General features: G+C 39.6%; 1 protein-coding gene across 4 annotated transcripts in view; it reads right to left on the bottom strand.

The window, feature by feature from the left end:
- Positions 1 to 11,061: 11,061 nt before the first annotated feature.
- The window catches only part of mthfr (methylenetetrahydrofolate reductase (NAD(P)H)), a 28,694-nt gene continuing 24,824 nt past the window's right edge, over positions 11,062 to 14,931 (bottom strand). For 3 of the 4 annotated variants that reach the window (XM_061074899.1, XM_061074898.1, XM_061074900.1), the window contains 3 exons: positions 14,776 to 14,877; positions 14,574 to 14,693; positions 11,062 to 14,271 (listed from right to left, as the gene is read on the bottom strand). In XM_061074899.1, the coding sequence (XP_060930882.1) occupies positions 14,056 to 14,271; positions 14,574 to 14,693; positions 14,776 to 14,877 (438 nt within the window). In that variant the 3' untranslated portion in view covers positions 11,062 to 14,055. The remainder of the gene's footprint in view (positions 14,272 to 14,573; positions 14,694 to 14,775; positions 14,878 to 14,931) is intronic. The other variant, XM_061074901.1, reaches the window with a different exon arrangement.

The raw sequence follows: 14,931 nt of genomic DNA on the forward strand, positions 1-14,931 counted from the left end.
AAGCTGTAATAAATGACTCATATGCAGCAATGTTAACTGTTACACTTGTGGTACACTGTCAGAGCAATATTAATGTAAAATTTCAACAACACTAATCTTTGGGTTATTTTAACATAAAAGGGTTTAGATTTGGAAAGTACAGTAATATAAAGATGGATAGCTTGACTGAGGCCACTGTTAGTTACTTTGGGCCAAGTCTGTAGCCAAGGAAGTCTGTTTTTGACGTTTTCCTTATAGCCTGGCATCACCAGACAAATTCAAATTTGCAAATTTGTCTGAAACCTCTCTGGTCATTTTGAGTGTCCAAGATTGTAGCTCAAAATGCCCCTCAACAAAATTGGATAGACCAGGGGTCGGCAAGCCGCGGCTCTGGAGCCACATCCGACTCTTCAGCCTCTCTGCAGTGGCTCACTGTAAAGGGTTGTGCATGAATTATATTTTTCGCGAAAAATGAACTGAACAAATCAGTTTTCATATGATGAACATGAAGGACATTCACTCGAACGAGACAGAAAATGTGTCTGTGTGTGTTCCCAGACAGCGAACACACACACACAGAGGCCCCGGAGCTCCGCCCCCACTCACTTGCTCAGAGACACACACAATGAGATCATAGCTCGTTCATGTGAAGCAGCCGGTCAGTGACTTTGTAGAAGAACAGTGGAAACAGTGAAAACACAGAGGTTCTCTGGTCAGAGCTGCTCAGTGATCAGAGCTGAAGCTGCAGTTGGTTTGTACCGAGCTGGAGTTGCTGTGACCTCGTCCGCTCTGACCTGCTCTCACTAGAACTAATAAGCTCTTATCACTAGTTATTAGGACCTGATCAATACACGAGGTAACTTAGTGTTTGTTTGATTTGCACCAGAGTTTATGAGACTGCATTTAAAATCATGAAAAATTACTCGTCAACATTTTGTGCTCAGTACAACATGAGTAGTGACTCTAACAGTCAGGACTCAGTGTTAAAATGAGTGGAGCAACACGCAGGCATGATCCAACACCATCGATTCATAACCAAACACATGACCATACGTTTGTCACCTAAATCTTCCCAATAGAAAATGGAACAAATTAACATGAACTGGTTCATTTTAGGAACTGTGAACTTAGTTCAAAATTTGTCAAATTTAACTATGAACTTGAACTTAAACTTGAATCTGCATGAACTTAATTCTGAACTAGTTAATTTAAGTGTTAACTGGCACAACACTGAGTATAACTATATATACAATTTTATAAGCTGTGTTATCAAATATGTTTTGCGGCTCTAGACAAATTGTATTTGGTGGAAGAGGGGCCAAATGGCTCTTTTGATATTAAAGGTTGCCGACCCCTGGTATAGACCAACCAACAAATTAATGAAAGCAATGAAATGTGTGACATATCAACAAATGGTGTAAGTGCACTTGTTTGTCTTTCCTATAGCAATGTACTAACAGATTTACTATCAGTTAATTTAACAACTCTTCACATCAGCGCACAGCCATCTTGTTTGTTAAAAAACATCCTTTAGCAGGGTCTGACTCATTTAAGATTAATGGTTGTGATGACCAGACTTGACTAAGGACAGATGGAAATTTGTCTACAAGAAGGAGGCGATATCCATCTGTGAATAATCATGGACTTGCTGATTGGTTAGGTTACTTGCATCACTGAAAATGGTATCCCATAGGATTAAAGTAAATACAAGTATTTATATAAATTTAGCAAGTTTAACTATATGAAAATATTCTTATTCAAAATTGAAAATCCAAACATGTAGTAAAAAAATTAAAATGTAATTGTTTTTTCCATTTCTGATATGCACTTCTCTTTTTTAATTAAAATTGTATCCCAGAGATTTTTAAAATGAAACAAGCCGCTAAATAAAGCAAATGAGAGGCTTTGATGTACTGCAGCAGGAACAGCAGGGTGGAATTAGACTGTACATATTTAAACACAAAATACAAGTTATATAGAGAAATTCTGTCAAATTGAAAATGTGAATCTTCAGTAAATTATTTGAATTACAATTGTTTTCTAGTATCTGATAGTAATTTCCTTTTTTTTATTTTAAGTTAAATAAAAATCCATTTGGTGTATTGTTTCAATTGATATGAACACACTCTGTTGCCTTTGTGGTTGTTGTTGTTGTCACCAATGAGACATTTCTTCCTAAATCCACTCACCCAGTTTTAAGGAATCTGGAATTTGTTCTTATACAAGAACAGAATCTACACAAACTTGACTATTAACAATCACAAGACAGACGAAGATGGCGTCGTAGTGTGAGCACCTCGCCTGTTGAGCTCCGGTGAGGTCCACCGAAATATCCGTTTAAATTACGTGTTCACCTGGGGAAACGTTATATTCAAGCGTAGGAGTAGGTCTATAATGAGCCTGGAGGAATATTTTTTGAGAATGCCTCGATCCAAACCCAAGAAAAATACTGCTTCGGAGAAGCATGCTAGCGAAGCTATGGAGCCCGTTGCGGTTGAACCTGAAGAAGCCAACGAGGTGGAAGCCGCTGCCGAGGTGGAGGATCCCGGGAGCGCTGTTAACCCAAGTATTCTCCTGGCTTTGAGCAAGATAACTGACAACATTACTAAGTCATTTAATGTTAAAATTGACACTGTGCTCGCTGCCATACGCGAACAAACATCTCAGATCCAGGCTTTGGCAACGCGGGTCTGTGAAGCCGAGACACGGATCTCTGGCGTGGAAGACACATCGGACGTGTTGCAGGCTAAGGTGACAGGACTCGAGAAACAAATAACCGACATGGCAGATCACATAGATGACTTGGAGAACCGCAGCCGCAGATGTAACCTTCGTCTGGTTGGGCTGCCCAAAGGCACGGAGGGAAAGGACCCGGTCACTTTCATGGAGACATTGCTCCCCTCCCATCTCAATATCACAACTAAATCCGGGAAGATCAAGTTGGATCGCGCTCACTGCTCCCTAGCACCGAGGCCGGGCACTAACCAGCGCGCCAGACCCCTCATCATGAAACTTCACAACTTCGCTGATAAACAACGAGTGATGGCTGCAGCCCGGCGCCTTGGAGCGGAACCGAACCAGCCAGCGGACCGGATTAGAGTTTCTTTCTTCAACGATTACTCGGCGGTGGTGGCCAGGAATCGCAAGGCTTTTGACAAGGTGAAGGGAAGTTTGAGGAAGAAGAACGTGGAGTATGCGCTTCTATATCCCGCCACGCTGAGGCTGTTTGTTGACGGTGTGGTGAAGAGATTCGACACGCCGGAGACAGCTGCGACTTTCGTAAAGTGGCTTCCCTAAATCTCTGTAACCATCGGATTTCCCCCTTTCTTTAACATCGCGCCTGGACTGTGCCATACGTGAGTATCTGCATAACTCAGGCGTTTGTGACTATGCCCCTCTCATTTCCACTGCTTATAATCAACCAGGTGAAATGTTTTACTTCACCGTGTTCTTGGCGGACAGCGTGTTTATGTCTATGTGTAGGCGCGTGTCAAGCGCATGTCCTGCCTGTCGGCTCTCAGCCGCAGGCAGGAGAAGGACGGGTTTTCCCTACATGTTTAGCAGGGTCGTCGCCAAATGTCTATGTTTGAATGTTTTGTTGTACAGCTCTTTGTTTTTTCTTTCTTTATTTGCTTTTTTTTCTCTTACCCAGTGTGTGGGGGGTCTCTTGGCTCAATATCCTTTGTATGATACATGAACAATACCAATAATGAATAAGCTGCGAGTTTGTACCTGGAATATACGGGGAGTCCACAGCCCTATCAAGCGGAGAAAAATAATTACATGTCTAAAGAAGGATAATATAGATGTTGCTATGTTACAAGAGACGCATCTTGATGACACAGAGCATTTAAAGTTGCAACAAGGGCCATTCGGACAAGTATTTTTCTCATCCTTTACAAGAAGAAGTAGGGGAGTAGCAGTGTTGATTAGGAAAAACCTACCTTTTATAGTATCTGACTGTGTTAGGGATGTTAATGGTCGCTATGTGATAATCAAAGGAATTTTGCAAGGTCAAAATATTGTAATGATGAACGTGTACTACCCACCTGCCCACCCAGTTACCTTCCTTACCAAAATGTTTTTGGACTTAGCTCCATTCCTTTCTAATTCCACTGTTATTGTTGGCGGTGATTTTAATTTAATATTAAATCCGCTTATTGACAAATTTCCTCATAGTAATGCGCCCCCCTCTCCTCAGGCCAACACGCTCCATGCTCTATGTGAGGAGTTTGGGCTTATTGATGCTTGGAGGTGCACCCACCCCTCTGATAAACAATATACATTTTTCTCGGCCCCACATAAGTGTCAATCCAGGATTGATTATTTTTTTCTGCCAAAAACTGACTTATATTCAGTTTTATCATGCGACATAACCAGTATAATTATTTCAGACCACGCAAGAGTAACTATGGACTTTAATCTCAAAACAGCGTTACGTCAGTCTCGTCACTGGAGACTTAATACCATTATTCTTAAAGATGAGGAATTTACTTCCAACTTCTCTACTGAACTTAAAGTATTTCTGGAAATCAACACTTCATCGGCCAGCAATGCCTCCGTCTTATGGGAAACATGCAAAGGTTATGCCAGAGGTTTAATTATCTCGTACTCTGCAACAAAAAAACACCAAAGACAGAAGAAACAAAAATCTTTAGAGAGTGAATTGACGGATAAAGAAAAAGCATACATTGCCTCTCCATCACCACCTTTGTGGCAAGAAATCACGGCAATCAGAACAGCTTTAAATTGCCTTCTTACTAGGGATGCAGAGAAGAAAATGAAATATACTAGACAGAGGTTTTATGAGCACGAAGATAAAGCAGGCAAATACCTGGCCTATTATGTTAAAAAGCGTGCAGAGTCCCAAACTATTGCAGCTGTATCTGATGAAGATGGCCATAAGGTATCCGAAATTAAACTGATAAATAACTGTTTTAAGAATTTTTACAAAAACCTATACTCTTCCGAACAGGCTCCAGAGGGAGAGCAATTAATGGACAATTTCTTTGCTCAATTGGAGTTGCCAAATTTGTCAGAAGAGCATAAGACTGCCCTTAATAGTTCCATAACTAAAACTGAAGTGCTTAAAGCTATTAATAAATTACAAAATGGAAAGTCACCAGGACCTGACGGCTTCTGTTGTGAATTTTATAAACAGTTCCAAAATATTCTTGTAGATCCTCTTCTTGATATGTTCAATCACTCCTTCACTACAGGAGAATTTCCACAGACACTGAAGGAGGCCAATATTTTCTTAATTTTAAAGAAAGGGAAGTGTTCTGACTCTTGCAGATCCTACAGGCCCATAGCCCTCCGAAATGTGGATAGGAAGCTGCTCTCTAAAATCTTTTACCTATACTGGTAAAGGAAGATCAGACAGGTTTTGTAAGGGGTCAGAATTCAGCTACCAATGTTAGACGTTTGTTGAATGCTATCATAGCTTCTAAACAGGAGTCTATTAATGGTCTGGTGCTCTCTCTTGATGCAGAGAAAGCATTCGACCGAATTGAATGGTCTTTCTTACTGTATACACTAGGTAAATTTGGTTTGGGGGAGAACTTTATAAAATGGGTCAAGATTATATATACTAAACCACAGGCAGCAGTCCTGACTAATGGACTCAGGTCTGAATACTTCAATACTCACAGAGGGGTGATGCAGGGCTGCCCTCTATCGCCCCTCCTATTCGCTCTGGCCATAGAGCCACTTGCTGAGGCCATAAGGGTGACACCCATAATACGCAGTTTAGAGATTGGACAGCTGTGTCACAAAATAACCTTGTACGCGGATGATGTTTTAATTCTTCTGACCGACCCTGAAACATCTGTGCCAGGTCTTATTGATGTGATTGACAGATTCAGTTGTTTTTCTGGTTATAAGATCAACCTGGCTAAATCAGAGGCTATGCCCCTTGGGACCCTTTCAACAATACCAACTACTGTACATTCATTTCCTTTCAATTGGTCTCCCAATGGGTTTGTGTACTTGGGAATCTTCATCACACCATCCTTTGATCAATTATATAAAGCCAACTTTGTACCCTTATTTTGTAAAATTAAGCAGGACCTAGAGCGATGGATGTCACTTCCTGTTTCCTGGCTAGGACGCATTGCCCTGGTCAAAATGAATGTGTTGCCTAGGTTATTGTATCCTATCCAAATGATTCCTGTTTTGTTTTCCAAAAGGGTGCTGAAGGATATAAATGGGTGGCTCAGCTCTTTTATCTGGAACAAGCGTAGACCCAGACTTAAGATGGCAGTATTACATCTACCAAGTTCGAGGGGTGGCCTGGACTTGCCTAATATTAAAATTTACCAACTTTGTGCCCATTTAAGATTTGTAAACGACTGGGTTAAGGGTAAAACTTCCATCTGGATGGATATTGAGACAGCATTATCTCAGTGCAGACTAAGTGATCTATTATTTCTTAATACTTTTAAAGAAATCAAAGCTTTCTGTGTAAACCCTGTAACAATCAACACTCTAAAAGCATGGCGGCTTGTCCGCCGTCTTGAGGGAAGATCAAACATAACATCCATTTTCACCCCAGTAATTAATAATCCCGTTTTTCCCCCAGGTTCTTCGGACCCTGGCTTTAGACAATGGTTTAATAAGAATATTAAATCCCTCAGTGACCTATTGTCAGATGATAAGCTTATGTCATTTGAACAGCTTACTAACAAATACAAATTGTCTAAACAAGATTTCTTTCGCTTTTTGCAAATACGGCATTACATCACTCATAGCACAACCCTTATAGATCACCCTGAAATATCTGCTGTTGAGAGGGTTCTGTTTCACCAACAATTGAAAGTATCTCTGAGCTCATTTAACCATGTACTTAACGTTTTTTCTACCACTGCTGCGCAGGGGGTCAGAGGTGTGTGGGAGAGGGAGTTGTCTGTGACCATAGAAGAAGACAAGTGGGATACCATTTGGTCTCTTGCTAAAAAGATTTGCACTCGGGCTAGAGCAATACAAATTAAGATTTTACACAGATTACATATTTCCCCTCACCGCAGGTCTTTCTTCAACCGCTCTCTCTCCCCTCTGTGTCTTAAGTGTAAAACTGATGTGGGAACTTTAACTCATTGTTTCTGGTCTTGCTATAAACTTCAAAGATATTGGGCTGAAGTTATAAGGGAAATAGAGAGAATTTTACATATTAATATAGGAATGGACCCCATATCCCTGATTCTAGGTCTCCCAAGTGACTGTTTGAAAACAGCAGTCAACAAAAGATTGTATAATATTTTAACATTTGCAGCTAGGAAAAACATTCTTGTGCAGTGGATTAGTGACAAGGTCCCTTCTGTCTGTGGTTGGCACAAAATAATTTATGAATTGATCCCTTTAGAATATCTCACCAACATCATACATCACAGTGTAGATCAGTTCTATAGAGTGTGGCGCCCATTTTTGGATTATATCGGTCTAGACCTTTCCTCCACCTTATTAAAAGGACTGCTGTGGGCTTGAATGACATTCGTGCACTGTGAGATTCATCACCTTTTGTATCATGCCATATGTTTATCCCTTATGTAAGAGCTGTCATGTATGTTTTGTGCTTGTTTGTTTTGTGTCTAGTTTTGTAGACACTGTTTGTTTGTTGAATAGAAACAAAAAAATGCAATAAAAACAATGAAAAAAAAAAAAAAAAAAACATCACAAAAAACTATTTCTTCAATTCTTATTAGGCTTGTGTCCCTATGCAGCAGAAATGTGGGAAAATGTAATTGGTGCAGCATGACTGGAGGAAACAGACAAAGGGTGCTGTGAAATTCCCTTTTCCACAGAACGTTGCTTCCAGACATTTCTCCTATTAGATAATTGACCTCACCTTTGTTTACAAATACTTGTGGAAGAGCCAGGGTCTGAAGACCGCTTGTAGGAGCCAGAAGTTCATAGTTTAATATCTTGTTAAACCTACATTTTTGGTTTCAATGATTTCTACGTCCATCGCTCCCTGTTATTAGGAGCTGAAGAATAAATTACTGGCAGGAGTTTTCGTAGGTTTCCAGGCTGCTAACAAACACACATATAGTGAGAACACTACTATGGAAAGTCTTATAGACCTACAAGCAGGGGCGTAGCACAAGATTCCTAGTCCGATAAACAAGCAGTCCCTGTGGGCACCCTTCCTTCTCTCACTTCATGATGTCCCTAATGCATATTAAAAAAAAAGTTTTCTCCAAATATCAGAGTTATCTGTACAAATTAATCTGAAGTGTTTGTTAGGGTAGTCATTCATGAACAAGTACATACCAAATTTACATTATATAATTAGTCTACTGTTTTATCCAAAGCGACCTACAAAGTGCATTCAACTTTGAGGGTACAAACCAAGAACAGCGTGGAAGTACAATTTGCTTCAAAAAAGCCAAACCATAAAGTGCTCCATGTAAGTGCCATATAAGTGCAACTGAACTAAATTTTTTAAAGTCTATATATAGAAACACCAGAGTTGACGATGGTAACTAGACTATCATCTTCTTAGCCAAGGAGTAGTCGGAAGAGATGTGTCTTTAGCCTGCAGCAGAAGATGTGTAGACTTTCTGCTGTTCTTCTGATGTCAATAGGGAGCTCATGCAACCATTTAGGAGCCAGGACGGCAAACAGTACTGATTTTGTCGAGTTGTCCCTCGCAGTGAGGGAGCAGCAAGCCGATTGGCAGATGTAGAGCGGAGTGGACTCGCTGGGTTGTAAGGATTAACCATGTCCTGGATGTAGACTGGGCCCGAACCATTCGCAGCACGGATCTCTTGCTGGTTTTTGGTTGTTTTCTCCTGTTTTGTTTTGTTGTTCGGGATCCTGAACTACATCTGCAGTGTACTCCTTTATTTGTATGTGGCCCAAAGCACTCATGTAACTTTACAAATGCTGGAGCTTGGAATTAAATGCAACACAGCATCTCCTCTTTTTTTGGCATCTGTGCAACAGAGGCAGCTTCACTCTCGGCAGTGGCAGCCTCTTCCTCCTCCTTACGCCGTAGTTCCTCCACAGTGTATTCACGCTCATTTAATACATTGTCAATATAGTGTTCTTCCATATCTATTGGTTTAATATAGTTGTTGCTATAACTGTTGATTTCGACCAGAATGTTTTGATCCCGCTGCCCCGCCTCATGTTGTAGTTCTAACACACAGCCAAAGAGCATGCAAATGTCCGCCAGTGACGTAAAAATCGTCACCTGGACTTTTGGCAGCAAAAGATGTATGTATAGGTCCAAGCAACCTAGAGATGGAATATCACAGGTAGGGATTAATATGATATTACATATTAAACCCAACTTCTCAATTTCGACCCTGTTAAAAGCACAAGAGGCTTGTTAGGTGATGGTGGGTTTGACTCTAAGATGTTGGGTCAGCTGGTCAGAATGTTCCATTTTATTTGAACATTTAGAACAGAACTCTCCCTCAAAACCAGCATTAACATTCTGTTCAATGATATGGCAGTTGGATTCCCAGGTCCTCTTTAGTGACACATCTTTAATCATTTTTTGTCTGTAACATAACAGTGAAACAATTAAAAAATATAAATTAATTAAAAAACTATGTATAGTCTGAGCACAAGATCGCAGTGAGTGAGGGACTGCTTATTTTGCCACATCTAGTCAAATGAATTGAATTCAGTCAACAGAAACACTGGAGCTGATTCGGTACGGCCCCTCTAATTTGTTAAAATGGGCTCAAAAATTAAAAAACAAGTTGTCATTCTGCGGTGCAACCGCATCCAGTGTGACCAAAAAGAGTTTAAAATAATACACTTTCAAATGCTGGCTTATTTATATATGTAATGATATAATGGCTGTAGATGATGGCTAGATATAGAAATTAGAAAATACATTTAGAATATTATCATTTGTCATTCATGTCCTGTTGCAATTGCAGTTTTATCCTACGTCAGTCTTTCAAAGGTTTAGTTTGCCTAATATCAGTTTTTTAGATATTGATTTAGTTCTTTGTGACATACCTGAATAAATGTTAAATAATGTTTTGTTGTTTTCATGATACTCCAAACAAACCTCCTTGAACTATAGTAAAGTAACAGTAGGCAAACGTCTGAGAAAGGAAAATTGAAATGCGGTGAGATTTCATATTTACTTATACTAAATTTAGTATGTATTGTTTATTAGTGACTACCCCAAAAAACACTACAGATTAATTTGTACAGTCACTACAGATTAAGAAGATTAACTCAACATTGAACATCCTGATGGTGCTCTCACTTTGTCTTTTTCATGGCCATTGTTACGTTTGACCCTACCTGACGAACATGTCAGGTAGGATCAAAGGGCCTGTATATTTTTTTTCCTCCTGTCTGTCTCTCTCTCCCAGGTGCTGCTGCTACTGAGGATGATGATAATGATGATGATGACGGCTGCCACCTCGATAGCTGCTGCATTGGCTCAGCTCATTGGTTCCCCCCATTCCCCGTCAGCCTATCGCAACCCAGGGTTCCAGAATAAAGGCTGCAAACCCTGAGAGTTAAGGCCTTTTTTTTTTTGAGTTGGTCTCAGATCTGCTGCTACGCATGCTGTTTTGCTGTTTGGTATTATCAGTATTGGTAAGGTTTGTGGAGGGAGTTTTTCTGTTGGACCTGAGGTAAGTCGGGGTACCCTATGCACTTTTGCACACACAGTCACTTGTATAGACACACAAGGGTTATTGGTTGCAGCGTTTCCACACATTAGAATCTTTCAATCCAAAATGAGCGAAATGAGCCTGCATGAATAGGTTGGCGTAGGTTTATACGAAAACTGCACTGAACGAACAGTAAGCGAAAGGAGGAGGAGCATGTGCTACAAAGGACTTACCAGCTGCTCAAGAAAAAGCAAGGTCACAAGAAGTAGCAAAAACCTGTATTAAATCTAATCATGGTGGTGACTCATTTATAATACCAGGACAAGGAGTCCTAAACACTGGAAATATTAAAAAATATGTTGCTAATAAATCGCCACAGGCAATAACGAATTCATGAACACATGTCATTTCTTTATTTAAATTGTCTAATTCTTAGTAAAATAGAACATTCTTGTAGGTCCGATCTGTTTTTAAACAATAAATGTCAAAACAAAGCTGTTTTTTTTATCATTTATTTATTCTTGCATTTATTTCAATTTACAGGTAAGGCAAGCATCGATGAGACCATCTCCAGCCATTGTTCCCCTGAATCTTTATCACTCTCAAAACACCCATAGTAAGTATGATTGACAACACATGTAAACAAATAAGTAAAACTAACTGATATAGTTCAACAATTTATATTACATCAAAGGGATGTTAAGAAATTGGACCTTTGCCATTGTGTTTTGGGGATAAGTTCATGTTAAATAGCCAAATGATAATTTTGTTAGGGAATTTGATCTGTAAACCTTCGTTAATATTTAGTTTGTCAAACCAAGTGATCTCTAGAATGCAAGGACAAGGTTCCAACGAAAGTCCCTTCTGGTGTAAGAGCATATCAGTTAACAATTCTGACAATACAGCTCGATTAGTTACATGGACTGAAGATGTAAGAGGAGCCTTTAGAGAGGATGAGCAGTGAAGAAGAAATTGAAAAAGCAAAGATCCAGGTAGAGCCCTTAAACAAAAGGAAAGGCAAAGGAGGAAGTGTGGAATAAAAAGACTTTGATGCTGGAAATAAAACATGTTTATTGAAATATTCAGTTAGTAGGCACCAAAAAGATACCATTATGGGGATTTTGTCTCTGTGTGTGTTTTCTGGGGCTTCCATTTTGTTTAATAAAAGAGTTCATATCAGAAAACTTAATTTGTTTATTTTTAAATTCCTGAGGTTGGGTGCTATGTCAACACCTATAGCTCAACACAAGCTTGACCTACAGAGGTTTGTGTAGATGTAAGGTGTAATCTTGACCAGATTCTAGGTATCCATTGGTCCAACATCCATCAACCACTTTTAGGTATTTTCTATGTAAAACGTGTTGAAGAGAACATTTTTACATATTCGCGTAGAACCCGACCTCGTCAGACAAAGCAGCGGCATGCCTCAACCTGATTGCAGATTCTGTGGCTAGAAAGTAAAAATTCCCTCATTATCTACTCGCCACTATGCAGATGGAGGGGTGAGTGAAGTGTCTGAGTCCACAGAAGACCTTTGGAGTTTCAGCGGTAAACAGTTTTGCAGCCAAATCCAATACAATTGTATTGTATTGAAATTGTGGTTTCCAGGATTTCCACAGGCCAGAGCAGTCTCATGCCCTTAAGTGTCCATAAGCCATATTAATGGGCCATATTACCAGCAAGCACTTTCAATTTACGGAGATATGGGAATCCTCAATACAAGATTACATGTGTGAACACTTCTGCAGTTAAAGAACACATAAGTCTGACATTGAGTTTTCCTAGAAACATTCTTATGAGCCAATCTGAGATAATTTTAAGAGGATATTGGTGAATGAGGTCAATTGTGAAGAGTGAACCAGTGAAAATATCCCAAATTTTCAATTTCGCTTTCAAACCTCTTGGCATGCTCTCTTCTAGTCTTTCACATTGCTATTTGCTTATATTATACCTCTTCAGAGTTGGGAAACCTTGTAAGAGCAGAAGGAATTTGCATGTTATTTTATATTCAGATGATATTGTATACTAATGGGTAATTTATACCAATATATTGATGCATCTTTATATAGTTACACTACACATAATGCACTATTTAGTATACCAATGTGAAATTATACTTAACAAAATTTGAAAATCCTCGCTATTATTTTCACTCCCATTTTTCATAAATGTAGGTGTGAAATGTAGGATTTCCTCTATGCAAACAAAAAGCTTATTTCTACACAAAACTCAACATCATTCGTCCACCTAACAGGTGTGACACATCAAATGATGCTGATAATAAAGCATGATTATTGCACAGATGTGCCTTGGACTGGTCTTGAAAAAAAGCCACTCTAAAATGTGCTGTTAATCTTAAAGCAAGACCTTTATTAGGCACTGAGCCCAAGCTTCAAAAAGGGTCTTTTTTGGGAAGGCGAGAGGAAAAGTGTTAAGTTAATATATATAGCTATAAATAGTTAATGGAAAACTTTATCGCCAAAGTATAACACCGACAAGGGTATCAATCTGTTAATTTAGGAAAGTGACAACAGGGGCAATGGAGAGGCAATAGCAAGACAACCCCCCTGCCTTAGTTTGTTTTGATCAGTGTATTTTGCAGGAATGCCACAGGACACCAGGGACAGGAACAGTTGTCGACCAGAATGCTTATGGGAAACCAGGGACAGGTGACGACCGGACTGTCAATGGGTAACCAGGCCGGACTGCTGACTGGAGACGAGTGGCAGGTGTCGGTCAAACTGCAGACTGGGGACAAGGTGCAAAAAATGGCCACACCACTGACTGAAGATGAGGGGGATGCATCACATCACATGGTTGCCAAATCTTTCACTAATAACAAACTTTGCTATGAGGTAGTAATTTTTCAGCAATTAATTTTTGTGTGTCAAAACTGCTAGGTGGATTGTATAGTTATATTTGGCAAAGCTATCTCTGTGATCTATATTATTTCAAAGCAAGGCTTCTGGTGCGTGTAGTGGTTGGACTTCTCTTATTCTACTTACCATCTATCACCATTCTCCTGAATGGTGATGAATTATAAAGGTACATTTGTTGAGTTACTTAATGGGTGGACAATCTCCTCACTATACATCTATATTAGAGTATTATTCAGCAACTTCCACATCTGAACATTTCTCAAACTATAGAGTAATCCCCAGTCAGCAGTCCAGCCAAAAATTGTTTCTGTTCCGGTTCCCCATGAGCAGTCTGGTTGACACGCGTTCCTGGTTTCCGGTCAACAGTCTGGCCAACACCTGTTTCTTTCCCTGGTTTCCAGTCTAGTTTAGGGAAGAAAGAAGAATTTAATTCATCATATTTCTATTCACTCAGCTGTTAAAAAAAATATTTAGAAAAAGTCTTTAAAAATACTGTTAAGTACACTTACTCTATGCTCTACAATGTAAATAGCAACTTTCAGACAATGCATAAACAATTGACAGTTCCATAGTGCTCCTACTTTCCTTAAAGTAGTTTACTTTTTTTTTTTTCAGGATGTTCCGTCGTTGGGTGGATCTGGAGGAGCATCAAGCATTTCGAACATATCTTCAATGACCCGCCACAGACAGTTCTCTAGAGGAAAATCATTGTCCACGAGAGTGACCAGGAAGTAGTTGTTGTGAATATACTTGATGATCATCCGTGAAGGAGACTCTTCTTCATAGAGTTTGGCCCACTGCTCAATCCACAGGGCAAAGGCCTCATCCTAAGGAAAACATGAACAGGTTTGTGAACTACACCAGTCACAGAGATCATTGACTAGCATTCAGTCTTAACAAGGGTTTTGGGTGGAGGTGTCAATTGGACACTATCAAAGGACATATTACATATTAAAGCAATATTTCACACAATGTGGGTAATTTAATGTTAATTAAAGCTTATAACATATTGTTACATTAATAAACTTGGCAATTTACCAGCTTCACTCAGCTGTCAACATATAATCTGCCAATAAATACGGGGTATAATTGTCATTCCCACACAATAGCAGGACAATCTTCATCTTACCTTCCAAGACATAAAGCTGACTGGGTCCACTACAGTAGGTTGAACAATCTCCCTTCCAGGGAAGATCCCCCACGTCACAGCGTTAGGTTGCAAGTCAGGGGCATTTGTCAGGTTACGCCCCTGCACACAAATTTTTCATTGCGACATATTAATAACTTACACTCATACATAAACATGGAATGTGCTTTTTGTTCAAACTTACGTGAACATTAACAATATGATAGTTGACACGGGGCTCATACTTCTTCAGTACTTTGAGGAGAGCAGTCACATTTTCACTGGAGGTGAAGAACTCCAGATAGGCCTGGGAATTATACAAAGAGGATTAAGGCAACATATCAACATAAGGGTTGCAATG

Source organism: Limanda limanda, chromosome 7, assembly GCF_963576545.1.
Source record: "Limanda limanda chromosome 7, fLimLim1.1, whole genome shotgun sequence".
Classification (NCBI taxonomy): domain Eukaryota; kingdom Metazoa; phylum Chordata; class Actinopteri; order Pleuronectiformes; family Pleuronectidae; genus Limanda; species Limanda limanda.